At 46.5% G+C, this 18,587-nt stretch overlaps 1 protein-coding gene across 2 annotated transcripts in view; it reads left to right on the top strand.

Moving 5' to 3' along the window:
• Positions 1–295: 295 nt before the first annotated feature.
• The window catches only part of LOC116862374 (protein MB21D2), a 109,530-nt gene continuing 91,238 nt past the window's right edge, over positions 296–18,587 (top strand). Inside the window, exon 1 of one of the 2 annotated variants that reach the window (XM_032849652.1) lies at positions 296–1,049. In XM_032849652.1, the coding sequence (XP_032705543.1) occupies positions 839–1,049 (211 nt within the window). In that variant the 5' untranslated portion in view covers positions 296–838. Of the gene's footprint in view, positions 1,050–1,369; positions 1,390–18,587 lie in introns of those variants that run through there. The other variant, XM_032849654.1, reaches the window with a different exon arrangement.

Genomic DNA, 18,587 nt, shown 5'->3' with positions numbered 1-18,587 from the left:
GTATTGTAGTGCTTCATGGGAGTATCTATATGGCACGTGGTGGGCACTCTTTTTGACATGCTTAATTCTATCACGTTTGGCTATCTACGCAGAAAAGGTCAGAAGATTGGTTTCACATTTCTTAAGGCAGGTTCCTTCACCATCTGAGGCACTGGGAGTTTTTGAGATGGAAATGCTCCCCGTAGAGATGCCCTCGATCAGAGCACCGCCCTTAAAATCAGACAGAGGAAGACTCCCTTCTCCTTGAATGAGCTTGGCAAGCCCTGCCCCCAAAGGGGGTGGAGGTTGAGAAAGAATACGTCCACAACTCGCACGTCTGCCCGAGTACAGATTGGCAAGTGGCATAGGCGCGCAGACCTCTGTCATTTATTTATTTTTCTTTCCACTGGGTGCGCTGTCCCTTTAAATGGGGACGCCGGCGCTAGCTCCGTAACCGCGGAGCCGGCAGCTTGTTGATTTCAGAGCTGGTGAATTTCACATTGTTTCCACTTCACTTTCCTCGCTCGGAGGGAGGCTCCGGTAGGCTCTACGACCGCTGTCGCCGCGGCCAGCTAGGGCCAGGGGAGGACAGGGACCTGCAGCATCCAGGCCGGTGTGGGGCCGCAGGGAAGGGTGTCGGGGCCACACACGCACCGTCGCTGCAGTCAGCTGCTGCCGAAGCCGGGACGCCCGGAGCGCACCGAGCCGGGACCGCCCGCCTAGACGCCCGCCCGCCAGCCCGCCCACGGGCCGGGGCCGCAGCCAGGGAGCCGGCGAGGGGAGGAGGCCCGGGGGGGCGGGGTGGGGGGCGGGGGTGGGTGCTGCCGCCGCCGCGGAGCTGCTACTCGGCGCGTTTTGCATGAAGATGGCGGCTCCCACCGCCAGCAAGGCAGCCTCCCTGGGCTGTAACAACAAGCCAACGTTCCCGGAGCTGGATTTCAGGTCAGGAGCTCGGGTGGAGGAATTGAACAAACTCATCCAAGAATTCACGAAGCACGACCAGCGGGAATACGACGACCAGAGAGCGCTGGAGATTCACACCGCCAAGGATTTCATCTTTTCCATGCTGGGTAAGAAGGAAAAAGGGGGAGGCGTGTGTGTGTGTGTGTGTGTGTGTGATGGGAAGCGGGGTAGAGAACCCATTCCCCCTTCTCGTGCTCTCTTTCCTTCTTGGTTTCCTTCCCGGAGCCGGGTGCCTGTGGTAGAACCCATCCCTGTTCCGCCTCCCCTTCTTTCTCCGCCGCAAGCCGAGCTCCCTTCTTTAGTATACTTTGCGCCGGGTCCTTTTACTCCCGTTCGCTGGCTCTTTTGTTAATTTCTCACCGGCCGGGGGGGCTTGTAAGCAGCTGAAGGGTTCGTGGTGAAACATCTCACTGTTGGAGGGAAGCCCCTGGAAGCGGCGCGGTTCAGGTGAGACCCCGAGGCGCCTTTCGATGCAGGGGTTTGGCTTCGGAGGTTCGGACCTGCGCCTTCCGATGAGCGCCGAGTCTCGGGTCCCGTCCGGAGCTTGGGGCGCGGAGACAGTTCGGGGCTCTGGCTCCGCGCCCGAGCGACAAGTTGCTTCTCTAGTCTTGCGGCGCGGCGCTGTCATGCCAAGCCCCCGGTGACCAAACTTGTTGGGTGTTCCCTAGTAACCCGCTCAAGTAGGCTGGGCGCCCGGAGTTCGTGCAACTTTGATTTGCAAATCGACTTCCCTTTGAAGCGCTCGGAAGCATTTCCTGTGCTTTTCCAGGGCTCTTGCTGAGCTCGGAATTTCTGATTCCCAGCTCGAAAATGACCAGCCTGAGAGCTCGGACCCCAAGAAGCGCCGGGCTCCTCCTCTTTGTGTATTGTCCATGCGCCGGCCGGGCGAGGCGCCCTGAGTTTCGAATCCCGGAGACGCCGGGGGGATAGAATAACGCCGCCACTCCCACCCCGGAGCCCGGCACCTACTGGTCCTTCAACAGATTGTCGGATGGTGTGTAAAGGGAAATAATTAAGCAGACCCGGAACCCACCCCCTCCGCAAGTGTCTGTCCTTCGAATGATTGCTACTGGGGTGTAGGAGTGTCCGCTGCTGGGAGCCTCCCTCCCACGTAGCTTGCGGCTCCACTAGTGCAACCCTGGGGGCATGCAGTACGTGGCCTGACGGTTAACGTTGCGCAGAACTGGGATTCGAGTGTAGAGCTGTCCTAACACGCGCCTCTGTGCCCTCTACAAATCCATCCTCAGCCAGTTTTCCAGGTCGTGGAAAATTTTTTTGAAAAAGGGCTTTGACCCCAGAGGAAGACAGAATCTTTTGCTTTCCTGCTCCAGTTTACTTGGATTACAGCCGGCTGTTGGTCGTTGCTGGTTCTGTCATTAGGCTACCTTCTTTCCTCTGGGTTTTCTTCTTCTCCGAAGCCCAAGTCCAAGTCGCGGGTTTTACAGATTGAACGTTTGGGGGCCGGTAATAATAATGCTTTGGGAAGTTGGAAAAAGTATGTGAAAACTTGGGGCTGGATTTTACCTTTTGCTCCAAACTGCCCAAGTTGCCCTAAATTCTGTATGGGGTTGAAAAGCTCTCTTTTGAGCTACTCTGCCATTCAACCGTCTGTATGAATTAAATGTTTTGTTGTTGTTGTTTAAACAACTCCCTAACCTGGTGGGAGTGAGCTTGCAGATCTGAAAACCGGTACAGTGATTGGCAGAAGGGTGGGGATACGCAGAGAAGGCTCAGGGCAGTGATTTCAGTTGCTTAATCATGGCCTTCCTCTTTGACATAAATAATGGAAGTCTGCCATTGTGTTGTTACAGCCCCCTGCGTCAGTTCTGGTGTCTTCTGCTCTAGGTGGTTTTCTAGAGAAAGGTTCTGGGTCACCATCACACAGGATAATCCTGCAACAGAAAATGGGAGGGGAGGGGAGGAGGAGTAAATTTAAATACCCACCTCATTAGGAACTTCTATGCTAACCCCATGGCTGAGACACTGATTGAGCCAAACCTTCACCCATATATGAAGGGTGAATTATTCCAGGGTGCTTAATGTATACCTGCGTTTGATGTCACCAGAGGTATTGTGTTGACAGTTAAGCTAAATTACCTTCTATCCCTTTTTATCTGGTTGACCTTGTGAGAGAAGGCTTTCTTGTCCCCCGGGGAATTTGGTATTTCCACCTGCAGGAGAGAAAATTCAGGAGAGTGTCATTTAAGCCTTTTGCCCCTCTGGACACTAGAAGGCAGATGGCAAAATGGGCTTTGCCTGTGTGTGGTGCTGCATTCATTAGTGAGTTCCCTGCCTTCCTTTAATGAGGTGCTGGCTGCTCTAGACAAGTGAAGGTTTGGCGACAGCCAGGGTCCCCGTGTGGATTTACTTTTTCTAAAGCGGATTTTCGCTTGGCTTAAAAAACAAAATCTCTTTTTGTGCACTTTGTTTCACTTGCCACAGCCTTGAGTCTTTCATGAATATGCAAATGAGGTGTCTTAATGACCCTCAGCTTGTTAAGGTGTCACTGGGGTGGCACCAGGCCCTCATTTCTGGGAGGTTTTTGGGGGGCAGGGAGGCACAACTCATCTTGGCTTTGTTCTGCCTCTGTCTGAGCTGTGTGTACCTGAGGATTGTCTGCAGCTTAAAAACATTATCCCCTCGCATGGAGTGAAATGGTAGAGGCATTTGGTGGAAGCCCCTTTAATGGAGCTGTGGATAACGCTACCTCTGTTTTCAGGCGGCTGGGGTGGTGGGGAGCAGCTACTTTCTCTGTATAAAATTGTTAGTCTGGACCGAAGGCCTGTTCTCAGGCCCTTTTTTGTAGGGTCTACTTTGGAGGCAACTTTGTGCAGAAGAGTATAAAGTGGTGGTAGACAGTTGTCATCACCAGTGACCTGTCAGCCCCAAGAAAGTCCATTGTTCTATCAAAGCAGAGTTCTGGATAGGCTGTGGGTTGGTCTGAGGCTGTTGGTGGTCACTGCAGTCTCTGTGATCTGTCCTGACGTTCTGTGTTTGTACAGATATTCTGATTCCTTTGAGGCTGATGTTGGCTGGAAACTTCTAGACTCACTCTTTATTTCTCTATACCTTGGTCTGTTAGGAGACTGATTGCTGTTATTATCTAGTTAATATTTGAGAGCCCAGATTGTGTGAGAGGCTGGCAGTGCATAATAAACACCATTTATCAAAATTCAGGGAAATTGCCAGAGTTCATTAATGTTTTAATAATATTTGGTATTTGCATAATGTCTCTGCCAGCTCTTTTGTTATCTTCATTCCCTTGCGAGGTTGGAGGGAGCCTGGTTGTGTCCCCATTGGACAGATGCACAACAGGGGCTAGGCAGAAACTAGAAGCCAGGGAAGAGACAAGCAGTCACTTACCCTATAGTCCAAATGGTAGATACCATGGCAGAGTTATTAGGACAGCTCTTATTTATGATTGCCTTCTTAGTGCCAAGAACTTTGCATGGTCTTAGAAGTAGGTATTACTTTCCCGTTAAACAGATGAGGATATTGAAATTTCCTGGGGTTAAGGCCCTCCCAGGGTCTCAGGGCTAATAAATCGTACAGATGTTGCTCAAACTCACAATACCCTGCCTCTCAGGCATGTTCCTCCTCTCCTGCTTGAGAAACTATTAAGAATAAATGCATTACATCCAGAGGACGGGTTTTGTTTAAAAAAAAAAAAAAAATGCTACCTCTTCTTTCAGGATTTTGTCTCTGATTTCAGCGATCACTGTTAGAGTGATCCAGGCAGCATCTGAGCTGATTTCTGGAACAACCCGAGTTCAAGTATTTTATTCCATAATAAAAGCACTTGTTTGAATTTCTGGTTGAGAAAATGGTCATTCTAATAAAATGTGGAAATCTGTGGTTCTAGTCCTAGTCTGCTGCTTTGCTAGTTGTGTGGTCCTAGTTTTTTCATCTATTAAACATGGGTAGCTTTGTAAACTGAAAAGGAATGTATACATGATTTTATTATTTATTTAAAGAAATGGGCATTATTAGAAAATCTAGTGAATTTAGGCTGGGATTACTTCTGTAGGTTGGCTTCAGAAAGAACTAGGGAGTACCACTAGAGGCAGCCTAAGAGAATATGGGCTCTGGCCATGGAAGTCATTGCTAACTCTACCTTGCACTGCCGTTTGTTAACCTCCTACCATGCTCTGGCCATTGTGCTAACCACTTTGCATAAATCCATCAATGTTTGTCATTTTCTTCCAAAAATTTGTGCACATAAGTATTCTCATGCCTCTGCATTCAACAAATACTTACCAAATGTTATACTGGTGGCCAAACAAGATGCAGGGTCCTGAGGATAGCATAGTGAGCAGAAACTTGGAGAAATTCACATAGACCCTTGGAGACCCTTCTCTCTTCTCCTTTGCCTACAACTTCCCTGAAAGCAGTTTACTGGCTTCTGTGTCCATTTCGGTCCATAAGTACATCTTAGCCATCTCAAAATCCTAGAGTGTGGTGCTTCTGAGAGTTGCTAGGCCTACCATATTTTTAGGCACTTTCTGTGTCTTTTGAGTAGACCATTTTGAGGCCCGGCCTTGCTCATGTTTGAATGCCATTTTTCTCTTAATAAATTTATCCAGCAATATTTACTGAGGGAATTTATTCTCTCGTTGCCTCGTGGGCCTCCAAGTCTTGGTAAGCCCCTTAGAGTTCTAGTCACTAATGTGCTGTATCTGAATAACGGGCAAGAACATCTTTGAAGCGTACTCCAGCATTGAAAGTATTATGCATCTCGGGCAGGGAGAGCCCTCTGGATATTTATTTTTGCTGCTCGTTCAGTTGGTCTCAATACTTCCTTGGTGGTTCTGGGCATTGTTGATCTTTGCCCTTGACAGAAGAGTCCTAGAACTGTTGACTCTGGGTCTTCCCACGATGCCTTGTTCTGTTGCCCATTGGATAATGCATTGCTCATGATTAGACTAGGCCCCCTTTTGCTTACATAGAAACATTAGATTCTCTCTTGTCAAGCTGAGAACTTGTCACTGAATATTAGCTCTTTAGACTCTCCTGCAGCTCTTTTTTTGTTTGTTTTTAAACAATTTGGAATCTCTGATCCCCTTTCAGACCTATTGAATCTGAATTCTGGGAGCTCCTCAAACTGTCTGATCAGCACTCTGATATCCTGTCCTGTGTTAGGCCTGATGCCGCGCATTTCCCATCCAACAGAACTGCTCCTTTACGCAACGAATATGATTCCAGTTGACATGGAGCCTAGGACCAGGCTGCTGAGCCTAATGAGCAGACATGCCTCCTTGTTCTTGGAAACAGAGTCCTTCCACCTGGGACAGAGGCAGGGAGGCATGGCGACCGTACCAGAGGTTGTTATAGGTCTTTACAACATTGTATCATTTAATTGTCACCATAACCCTTGGAAAAAGAATTACAGGGTAAAATTCAGGAACTTCCCAAGTGTACCAGCAGGGAAGTTGCAGAGCTAGGACTTAACCGGGGTCAGGCTGATGAAACCGTTGCTTTTGACAAAGATACTACTCTGCTGTCAAGAGTGGAAGGAGACCTGGATTCTGGCCCCCACTGTTTGTGTTATTTGCTGTGTGACTTTGGGCAGGTCACTTAGATTCTTAGCCTCAATTTCTGAATATGTAAGTTGGGACAAATAATTATAGTCATCTCATGTGTTCGGGTGCATTAAGTTCTAAATCTGAAAATCTCTGTGCGGGACAAACGAAGGACATGTCTGAGTTCTAGTACCAGCTCTGTTTTGTACTGTGTGGGATGTGTGTTGCCCAGAATAAGTCTCCTAGCCTCTTTGGAACTTCTTTTTGCCCATTTTCCAATTATAGAAAATACAAAGAATAAAGCAAAATCATTCCCCCATTCGAATCACTATTAATATTTTGACATGCATTTTTCTCCCTAGACATCTGTGTTTATACACACACGTAAACCCACTCATACTTACGTGCACACAGTTTTACATCATATGGATGCATGATTTCTCTTGGTAAATTTATCGATATGCTGTCATCTCCCACGCTTTAGAAAAAGGAGTTCTAATCTAAAACAAATGTTCTCCTAGCTTCTTTCATTCATCTCTTATTCCAAAAGAAGATACTGTTCCAGAACTTAGAGCACATAATCTGATTTAATAATCTGATTTAATAGTTGTTGAACCTTGATGCTGTTGATTCGTGAGGGTTTTATCTTCCTTCCAGGGCCATCTCCTAGCTGCATCTTCACATGCTCTGGACTGTTACAGAATCTACCCACGTCCCATTTCCTTCTTTTGCTCCGACTGTTTTCTCTATGAGAACTTCTTAACCTAGGTCTATGGCAGTAATAACATGGACTGTGTGAACTTGAATGGGAAAAATGACAGCTTTATTTATTTATTTATTTTTTAAAAGATTTTATTTATTTATTTGACAGAGACCAGAAGTGGGCAGAAAGGCAGGCAGGGAGAGAGAGAGAGAGGGAAGCAGGCTCCTGCGAGCAGAGAGCCCGATGTGGGGCTCGATCCCAGGGCCCTGAGATCACGACCTGAGCCAAAGGCAGAGGCTTTAACCCACTGAGCCACCCAGGTGACCCGACAGCTTTATTTTGATTAATTTATTAATAAAATTAAATATTAAATAAATATTAATTTATTAATTTATTTTAATTTAAATATTAAATAAATATTAATTTATTAATTAACTGAAATATAATACTTTTCTTCCATTATAAAAGGAGGTACTGAGTCATAGGAGTATTAGTAGTACCTATCTTTTTTCTGTTTCTTGCCACTAGAAATCAAATATTTTCAGTTCACATTATAATTCTTGCCGGTATCTCAAAAAGTTGTTTATTGCTGCTGTAAAATGATGGTGTCTCTTAGACTTGCTGCGAGATTTCATGTAATGCGGTAGTAAAGAATCACTTGTATTCTATCACAAATGTACGTTTTAAATGTATGTTTTTGCTTTAATATTGATTTGCTTTAAAGTCCTGTGTACTTTTATCATTTTCATCTAAATATACTGTTCTTTTTACAGAAGCCCATAGGCCTCACCAGCCTGTCAAGATAAACTCTGTCACAGAGACGGTTAAAGCATTTTAGCTGCTAAGCAATGACACCTTACCTCTGGTTCCTTTGCCTTTTTCAGCTCCAACTCCAAGGCCACTTGACTCATGAAGTTTTCCTGTAACTCTCCAAGGAGAAAAAAAATTTACCTTGCTTCTGCGTTCTTCTAACAGCCTTCCCCCCCACCTTTATAGCCCTTCGCACATTCTTCCCCTGGCTAGGTTAAAGAATCTAAGGCTTATTTATCTTTCCAGCACTCAGTGAGGTACACAGTTGGTGTTAAGTTCTTTGATTCACTCTGAAAGAGTCTTTCTATCTGAAGCTTCTTATTTCAGCCTCAATTTCAGGAGTGAGCACTTTCTGACATTGTCTCTAAGAATTTTCCTTTCTGGAAAGCCATGCTAAGTGGTCTTCTCTGGAGTCAAGAAAATCTTGATCCAGTCTTTTTATTTGGTAGTTTTTTCTCCATTCCAAGAATAATAACCTTAAGACTTATCATAGGGCTATTTAAGAAATGTGCCAACTGATTACTGTAACTTTTTATTTTTAAAGATTTTATTTATTTATTTGACATAGAGAGAGAGAGAGAGCGATCACAAGTAGGCAGAGACGCAGGCAGAGAGAGAGGGAGAAGCAGGCCTCCTGATGAGCCGAGACCCCGATGCAGGGGTTCAATCCCAGGACCCTGAGATCATGACCTGAGTGGAAAGCAGAACCTTAACCCACTGAGCCACCCAGATTGCTGTAGCTTTTTGACCAAGAACAGCAAACAGTGAGTTGTGGGAATGTCCCCTTTCCTGTAGATCCTGACTTTTCTTCCATAGCCAGTGGGGGTCCTCGTGGAACTCCTGCATGGAAGTTCCACCTTTGGGGCTTTATGAAATGCAGAGAGGGCGTAAGTCATCTTTCACATGAAGGCTTTTCATAGGCTTATCAGGCAGCTTCCAAGTTTCCAGATGCCTACTCTGAAATTGAATTCCAACAATTCTTTATTATAGACTACTATTCCTTGCCATCAGTAATAATAAGTTAGCTTTGTGCAGTGCCTTATAGATTATAATCATGTTCGCATTTGATGTGGAAGGGTATTCTCTGGACAGGCCTTTCGGAAGTAGTGTAGGAACTATTAACCTCCGTTCACAGGTGGGGGTGCTTGAGACTCTGTGATGAGTTGGAGGTCATGGAGTATGTTGTCATGGAACAAGACTCAACCCAGATCTCTAGTGTCTTCTGCTACAGTGCATGGTCTGCAAAGAGCCAGTGGGTTTTTCCACCGTTAGATGTCTTCCATGAGTTGCTGAGCTGAGTCTGGATTCCCAGACAAGGGTAGCAGTTTTCATTCCCCTCTGGGCTTTTCTGCTCTCCCCTTGGGCCAAGGATAGCTAGTGAGTGATGCTGGCTGAGATCGGGATGGGTAAGTACTTGCCCCATAGGTCTGCATTCTCCAGGTCTGATTGTTAGGCCTTGCCCAGCTGTTCTTAGGGTCTGTGATGGTGTTCACAATGGACCTGGGTGATGATTTGCCGCTGTGTGATCTCTTTAAGGACATTCGTAATTATACTGTTATGTGAGGCCCTGTCTCTAGGAAAGAGCTACTTGGTTTTTTGTCCACTTAAGTGTCTTTTCATAAGTGCCCTCTGCACAAGATAAAGGGACAGATAACTAGGTACAGTGCTGCTATGAAAAAAGCTAGCATGGGGAGCTGTTGTTCAATTTATTTATTTTTCGTATTTTTCCCTCAATGCAAGAAGACATGATTAGTATTGGTGAGTTGAGTCAGTAATGGGAGGTGGTATAAGTTTTGTTTTCTTTTCTGGTTCTCCCAACTAGCGTTTGTATAGCTACAATGTGTGTAGAATCGTATAAGCATCCGTTCGTGAATTCATTCAACACAGTTGGGAGTGCCTACTGTGTGCTGGTGTTCATTACTGCACTGTGTAAGTGCGCAGAGTGCTGAATGAGAGAAGCAAGGTCACGGCCTCCACGGGACTATGGTTCACTGGGAGATTTTGTAAGATTTCAGTATGCAAATAAGCAGGGACGTGCACTATCAAAGAAGTGCAGAAAGTTATGCTAGAGAGTGTGACTCAGTGGGCTGGAGTGAAGCAGAGACATTTGAAATGGGAAGATGAGAAGGAGCCAACCATTTGAAGCAAAGACTAAGTAAATTAGGAGTATTCTAGGTAGACAGAACATATACAGAGACCCTTAGGTGGGGGTAAATTTGCTGCTTAAATGATAGCAAGTCTGACTTGGCCTCTCCAAGGCGCAGTGGTCTGTGTGCAGATTCGGCTTGAGGTAGAGGGAATGGGCTGCCTACTTTGGACTATGGGGAACTCCCGCAGGTCGAGGTTTTCCAGGTGGAGCCACCCTTGGCCAGGCACTTGCTCGCAGTGTCGGGGATTAGGGGGAGGAGGACAATGTAGGAAGGTTGGATTACAGGTCTTCAAAAGGCCCTTTGTAGTCTTGTGATTCTCTGATTTCACCCTTGATAGCCCCAGGCTGGAAACAGTGAGTCCTATCTTAGATGATTTATGGGTCAAACGGCAGTTTTCATGGGATCCTAATAAGGCTTTACTTGTACCTCGTCCTGCATAGTCTACGAAATACTTCCAGATGCCTAATCTCGTTTTGATTGCTCACAACAACCCTCTGAAGTAGGTGTTGTTTCTGCCTCTCCCAGAGGAAGAAACCCAAGGTCCAAAGAAGTTAAGTAACTCACAGTTACTGCAGGGTTGAGGTGGGATCCAACTCCAGCCCTTTGAGGCTCACCCTGGATTCTCTGTATTATGCTAATTCTAAAAACCTTCTCCCCTGCCCCCACCCCTACTTCATCCCAGGATGTTGGAGGCAGTAGGATTTCTGGTCGCGAGAGAGGCTCCCACGTGGGGTCAGGAGGAGGAACCCAGCCAATAGACTGCAAGTGGTCCTGTTCCTGGTCCCGATAGACGTGCCTGGTCCCAATAGACGTGCCTGGTCCCGATATTCAACTTGTAAGCACTTTCTAGGCTGCTTCAAGATCACCCTTTTAGCAGCCGCAGCTGTTCTTAATAGCAGCTGCTTGTGTGGAATGTGTTGTGATTAATAAAGGAAACTCAACAGTTTGTTCTTTCAACTGTGCCCTTGGTGTGCACAGCCCCGCTCCCAGACGGGCTCTGTTCGGGATTCGGAAAAACGCAGTCCTGCTTGTGCACCATGTGGAAGGACCCCTTGCCCTCCTGTCAGAAGGGGCAGTCCCTCAAGATCAGGGATGGTGAGCCAAAAGCCCACCAGGGACCGGGTGGTAAGGACAGCGAGTGCGGTGGGCAGCTCGAGCAATGCCAGCTGGTCCTTGGTGCCCGAATCAGAGATGCTGTGGAGTGGGCAGTGCACTGGGGGACGCCAGCCATCACTCTCCCGTCTTGTCTAAAGGGAGGGCGTTGTGCCTGGCAGCCCACCTCGATGCTGTGTTTTATGGTGTACCAGCCTCCTGCTTGTTAAAGCAAATGGCCTGCCCCGCTCCCAGAGCTGCTTCTTCAGGAGGTCTGGGGTCCAGCCTGAGAATTTGCATTCCTACTGAGTTTCCGGGGGCTGCCCCGCTGCTGCTGCTGGTCCAGAGCCCACATTCTTGAAGAACCACTGCTGAGGAGGCAGGGCTGATCTGACTTTGGAAGTTTTAAGAGACCCAGTAGATCTGGATTTTACATGAATTCATTACATGAATGTTTCATTTTTGAATATTACTAAAATATTAAAGGAACATCATGTGGTTTAAAACTGGAGGTCCCGTAGTATACTGTGGCTCCCAGTGTATCACCTCTGATCTGAATACTTTCAGAGAAATCCTTGTGCTGTCTGCTCTAGCAACGGAGGCCCAGGAAGGGGCAGTAAGTAGTTTATCAATAGTATGCGGTTAGTTTGGGGGCAGAATCACCACTAGAACGCAGGTGTTCTGTCCACTAGCCAAATGTACGTGTGTGTGTGTTTGTGTGTTAGTCCTAGCACACTCTCTATGCTAATATACCAAATAAATTTTTCCTTTGCATGGAAAACTGTCTGCATAACTTTGAAAATAATCATACTGAAATTAATTTTTTTTCACCATGCTCCAGGCATAGTTCTAAATACTTCATACTTTATATGTTGACTAAGTTAGTCCTAACCACACTCCTGTGAAGAAAGGTCATCTTCCTATTCTTATTTTCTGATGAGCATTCCAAAGCACAGAGAGGTTAAACAGTCACCCAGTGTCCCAGAGTTACTGGTAAAATGGGGATTTGAACCCCAGAGATCTAGTTTCAGGCAGAAAGCAGCAAATAATTACAAACTTTCTTTTGTATCTCATTAAACAAACAAACAAAAAACCCCTTCCTCCTGCAAAATGGAAATCACTGATGGAATATTAGTTTTAATTAATGCTGCTAGAAAACTTGGAAATTACCTGGCCCGAGTTCCTCCCTCCTCCATTTTTCAGAAGTGGAAACGAGGCCCAGAAAGGAGAGGGGACTTAAACATCGCGAATGCTGATTTTACCTTTGGGCAGAGTGGAGGTTAGGTAAGTGTCCAGCAAATAATTGCTTCCTGAGAAAGGTGCTTGCCCCTGAGTGCAGTCACTTGGTAGCCTCTGCTCCCCCAGAAGGAAGGGTCCATCTGGGTTTGAAGGGACGGCGAGTCACTGAAGAGGGGCTGTGCTTCAAGGTAGGGAACATTCCCTTGCATCATTTGCAGTTCTCTTAATTGCTATAAGAGGAAGGATGTTAAGTAAAGAACCTCACGGTCTGTTGTGTTTGCCTTTGTCTTTTGACAGTTCCTTGTCTCTTCCTGTCTGGTTTCTTTCCCGTGGAGTGTGTCCTTTTCTCACACCTGTGCTGTTTCCACAGCTTTGAGCATCATTATGAAGTTGTCCTCTCTGAACAGTCTGTATGTGTAGTAAGGGAGGGGCTGGCTTGGTGGACCCAGGACTCGGGCTAGCCTGTGGTTGGGACGAGGGGAGGCTCCAGGGGCTAGGATTGCCTTCTTGGGACCTAAAAGAGAACCACCACCACCGTTGCTCCCCGCTGCTGGATTGAGGGCTCAGAGCTTTAGGAGGATTTAGAGAGTTGTAATAGGATTCAAAGAATTATAGAGGAGTTAAGCCAGTGGGGATCTTCCTCAGATCAGTTCACCCACCCCAGCATTTTGCTGGTGGGGAAATTTAACCCCATGGTGGACAATGACTTGCTCAAGGTCAGAGTAGTGGTGGTGGGAAATATGCCCCCGCTGTTGGCCAGGAATTGTTCCAAGTGCTTTAAAATCATTAACCCATTGAATCCCCACAGCGATCTTGTGATGAGGGAAATGTTCCCATCCCCAGTTTCCTGATAAGGAAACTTGAGCAGTTAAGTCACTTGCTCAAACTGGCCATAGGGGCGCCATTCCAACCCAGGAGTCCTGCCTCTTCCACTCCTTGCACCTCTCCAAAAGTCAAGGAGCATTACTTGCCCAGGCTATTTGTTGATTGCTGGCATGGAAGCGTGGGGAGGCTGGAAAGAAGGGAAGACTGGGCAGGGTGGAGAAGATAGTGATCCTGATACCCTGCAGACTGGTGGCTCATACCATTCTTTGGGTTCCTGGTCCAGAGTCTCGTCATTTCGCCATTTAGCCTTCATCGGCAACACTCATACTTGTGGTTTGTATTTATGGAAAGTCCTTTGTATCAAATCTCATCTCATCCCCAGTCTCCTCATTTTGAAAGAAGGAAGGTGTGTCCCAGCTAAGTGATTGACGTAAAGCTGTATAAAGGTCAACTGGGCCCTTGATATTCAGTAAATTAGGGCAGTTTTGTGAAGCCTTTTTCCCCTCCCTTTCCTGATTCCATCCCCCTCCCCGGTGGGTTTCGTTCCAGATTTAGAGCATTTAATTAGGACATAGTTAATGTAGTCTATCGTTGTGGGGAGAATAGGGAGCAGATCTTTTCTTCGGGAAAGGCAGATGCCGTATGTGCTTTTGACAAAGTTACTTTGAAATAAAAATTGATACGTTGAATTCGGCTTTATGTGAACCAAAGCATCTGCCTCTTTAGTGTTGGGCTGTTCTTAAAAAGCGAGTAATTATTTGTTCAGGTAAATAATAGCCCTGTCCAGTTCCCCTGCTCTGTCAGGACAGATGTTTGTACATTGACTTGTCTTCAGCATGTGCTACAAAGCCAGTCATCAGGATGAAGCAACCTCTTGAGATCCTAGTCCTCACGCTACTGAGCTTTGCAGTTGGAATCATCAGGGCAGCCTCATTCCCGCCCACTGACTCATGGTTTTCCCGCAACGAAGAATTGGTGGGCATGGAAGCATCCTGGTTTGGTGAACCCATCTGCACAATGCAGCAGCTCTTGGGAGAGGATTTTATCATCCTTAATTCCTAGGGAAGAGAGGACGGATGGTAAATGATTTTACTCAGTATTTTTGTCATTCAAGACCGACTGACCCCTGTTCCTGTCTCCTGGATCCCATTCTCGCTGTGGACCGCCTCAGCTCTCTGCCCTAGAGATTATCTCTGCCCCCTTCGACTACAGTTTCTCCTTCTGAGACATCCGTGCGAGTGCTCTCTGTTTTTTCACCAGAGATCTTGGAAGACCTCTACAACAAGTTCTCCGCAAGGCAGTAGAACTACCACGCGGAACAAACCTTCACGTTGTTGACACACGTTTTAGGACGAGGTGGACGATGAAAAAAAAAAAAAAACCCATACAGATTATGACCAAAGTCCGGAAGGAAGAACCCAGACAAAGCACAACCTGTTGCTGTGATTTTTCGTTCCCTCTCCAGTTTGGCGCGGTTGGCCATGTTCTCCTGAGCTCTCTTCCTGTGGCGTCTGTGGCAACATACTCTTCCTGGTGTTTGCCTTTTTCTCAGTTTTCCAGGTGAAGGACAGACTTGAATTCTTTTGTCCAACCCTTGGTGACTGTTTCTGTCTCTTCTTCCTTCACTGTCTCTGAGCTGTCTCTCGGTGCTATTTTTTGGTCAGCCTGGAACTCTTCACTGCCTCTTTGACAGTTCCACATGGGTGACCCCAAGGTGCCACAAATTGAGTGTTCAAAGTGAATTTATGCTCCAGAGCAGCTCCTCCTCAGTCAGCCACACCACTATTCACCCAAGTGCCCGTGACAGGAACTTGGCAGTCATCCTGAGCTCCCTGGCTCGTCCTCCTGTCCCAGAGCGGACGAGGAAAGGAGGCCTGTCAATTCTGCCTCCTTTAAGACCTCACTTCCTTCTCTTCATTCCCCTCATCGCCACCCTAGTGGGGGCCACTACCATCTGTTTCTTGGATTACTGCAGTAATCTGCTCCCTGGGTTTTCTGTTTCCAGTCTTGCATCTTTTTAATCCATTGTCCATGCTGAGTCATCTTTTAAATATGCCAAAATCCCCTGGGGGCAGCCTGTCATTCTTCACGTGAAGTTCACACTCCTGTTTCACAAGGCCTTTGGAGACCCCGCCGCTCCCATTTCTGGCTTCATCCTCTTCCAGTTCTACCATTTATCTCCTGTATACCCTCTGTGAGGCGGGCCCTGTATGAGGCACGGACACTGTTCTCTCTCAAAGTAAAGTCCCAAACATTCTGAGTGTGACAGGAAGGCCTCAGTGCCCTGTCTCCCATGGCCTCTTTGGCCTCATCTCCTCAGATGTCCTCACTGACTTGGTTGCAGTCACATTGGCCTTTCAGTTCTTGGGAAATACCACATTGCCACCCACGGAGGCCCTTTGCTGGAATGCCCCATCCCTCCCACCACATGCCCACACAGCTCACTGACTTCTATTACCCGGAAGATCTCAGCACCATCAAATCAACTCTTCCTAGGGAGGCCTTTCAGGCCATCCCCGAATAAGCCAAATTCTCTTAAGCAGGCATTCTGCCTTCACGGGTGTCTTAGTTGCACTGGTCAGCTATGAATTTGTAATTATTCGTGACCGATGTCTGACTTTTCCCACTGCCATAAAAGCTTGATGCTCGTCTATGGGGTATCTGGTTTTCTTCCTCTTTTTTTGTTTGCCTGGAATGCGATTGTTCGAGACATATTTGGGAGGGGCTCAGTAAGTATTGGCGGCATTGTTGGCTCTTTTGCTTTCGTTCCTGCAGTTAGGGGACATACAGTGCATGAGGAGTTCGTGATGGCCCCATAGGTAGTGAGTTTTGAGAATATACCTTGGTGTGGTTGGGGGCTTGTCTTCCTTCCTCTCCTTGTCTCCCACCTCTCTGCAGCATGTAGGCATGGAATTAAAAAAATGTGGACTTTAGAAATTACTTAGTCCAGTCATTTCCAACCTTTTCTAAACATAAGGGTCGTCTTTTTCTTTCCAGTGAAAAACATTACAAAGCTTTAAATGGTAGTGGTTATAGTTTTCCTGTCAGTTTGTTGGAGAAAAATGAGTAGTTATGGAAAGCTACAATGGATCTAGTTAACCATGCAAATTACCTTGAATTTTTTTGTAATCGTATCAACGTGTGTTTGAAAAACAGTAGTGTCTAGGCATTAGAGCGAATACTTGGTGGGCATATGGATTTGTAGCACCCATACCTCCATGCTTCTGTGATCTCTCAGGAACTAGCATCCAGTCTGGCTCCTTATTTTACATTTACATCAGATTTAGAACTGGTTACCTGCGAGCTCAGTTTTTCTCTGCCCCCTTTTTTTTTTTTAAAGATTTTATTTATTTATTTGAAAGAGAGATAGAGAGCACAAGTAAGCAGAGCAGCAGGCAGAGGGAGAGAGAGAAGCAGGTTCCCTGCTGAGCAGGGAGCCTGATTCGGGGCTCAATCCCAGGACCCTGGAATCATGACCTGAGCCAAAGGCAGACGCTTAACCAACTGAGCCACCCAGGTGCACCTCTGCATGTGTATTTAATTGGACTTAGTGTTTCTACAAATTTAGAGCAAACATTTAAAAAGTTGGGAGATTTTTCACAAAATCAAGATTTCCAGCTTGAAAACTTAGAGGGCCTGGGCCCTATTTCCTATATGGCCTTTGTCGCCAGGTACTGAGCAGTAAGTGTCTCCTTAGAAGTGCCACGCTTTCTTTTGTTTGTCATGGTGCTCGCTTCTCTCTACTGCTGTATAGCAAGTGACCGGTAGGATGGGGCCTAGAAACCTTGGACCTCAGCCTGAGGTGAAGAAGGCCTTCTGACCATCTCTATAGAGACTTGTGATCAGGAAGAACCCTGGGCCTGGTGTCAGCAAACCTGGGTCCTTGTCCCACTGCTGTTACTGACTAGCTTGCTGATCTTGAATAAGATAGGCGATCTCTCCAAGCCTTGGTTTGGTCGTCTGCAACCAACTTAATACCACCTGGACCCTGCAGAGTTGTGTGGTCTGTTGGTACAATGGGACATGTTTGCTGTTAACTCCCTCATCTTCTCTTTCCTTGTGACTGTCTCTCATGGAGGGATCTATCCTTTATTGCTGTACCTTGATATTCATTTTAGGAATACTAGAAGGGAGATGTGGATTCTCCACTGCTTTCTCTCTCCAGCCACTTTTTACCCCTGTCCTGTCTGGAGCAGCTCCACTCCTTTCATCCCATGTCTTCTGCTCCTGCGGGGAAGGGAGGGGGTCCCATAGCCACAAGCAAGCTGCAGCAGTGACACACAAGACACCTCTGAGTTGAACTCCAAATAGCAAAGAATTAAATCATTGCATTATTGCCTGTTGAGATATTCTGTAACCAGCCAACTGAGGCATTGCTAACACCTGTAAGACCCTAACAGGATACCAGGCTGGCATGGAGGATTTAGTTTTCAGTGACATTGTCCTTGTAGGCAAGATCTGTCGTTCTGTGGTAAATTGTACGGTTTGAAAGGAAAATACTGGTGCTTTTGTCCTTCTGGATCTTCAAGGGATGGTAGGCCTCAGTGCCACAGAAGAGGAAAGAAATAGGAGTGTCAGCCTCTGTGATTACATGAAACAGGGTGACATGGGGAAAAGAAAAAATGTTGTCTTGGGAGTCCGGCAAACCTGAGTCTGTTACAGGATAGCTGTGTGACCTTGAGCAGACTATCCTTTCTGAGCCTGTTTCATTGTTAATCAAACAGGGATAAAAGAACGTGTTTCATCTTTTAATTTTATGCAAGCCTGCGTTGGAGATATTGCAGGTTCAGTTCTAGACTATTGTAATAAGGGGAGTATTACAGTAAAGCAAGTTAAGTGAATTTTTTGGTTTCCTGCTGCATATAAAATTGTGTTGACACAATACTATAGTCAAAGTGTGCAGTTAAGCATTATGTCTAAAAAGACAGTGCACATGCCTTAGTTAGAAAATACCTCATTGCTTGGGGCACCTGGGTGGCTCAGTGGGTTAGGGCCTCTGCCTTCGGCTCGGGTCGTGATCCCAGGGTCCTGGGATCGAGCCCCTCGTCGGGCTTCCTTCTCAGTGGAGAGCCTGCTTCCTCCTCTCTCTCTTTCTCTCTCTCTGCCTGCCTCTCTGCCTACTTGTGTTCTCTCTCTGTCAAATAAATAAATAAAATCTTTAAAAAAAAAAAAGAAAAAGAAAATACCTCATTGCTAAAAAATTACCCATCATCCTAGCTTTCAGCGAGTGGAAGTTAACTGATCACATGTCATGGTAACTAAGATAGTAATGAGGGAAAAGTTTGAAATACAGCAAGAATTACCAAA

Source organism: Lontra canadensis, unplaced genomic scaffold, assembly GCF_010015895.1.
Source record: "Lontra canadensis isolate GAN:19392208 unplaced genomic scaffold, GSC_riverotter_1.0 scaffold237, whole genome shotgun sequence".
Taxonomy (NCBI): Eukaryota; Metazoa; Chordata; class Mammalia; order Carnivora; family Mustelidae; genus Lontra; species Lontra canadensis.
This window is presented reverse-complemented; position numbering and strand designations above follow the sequence as displayed.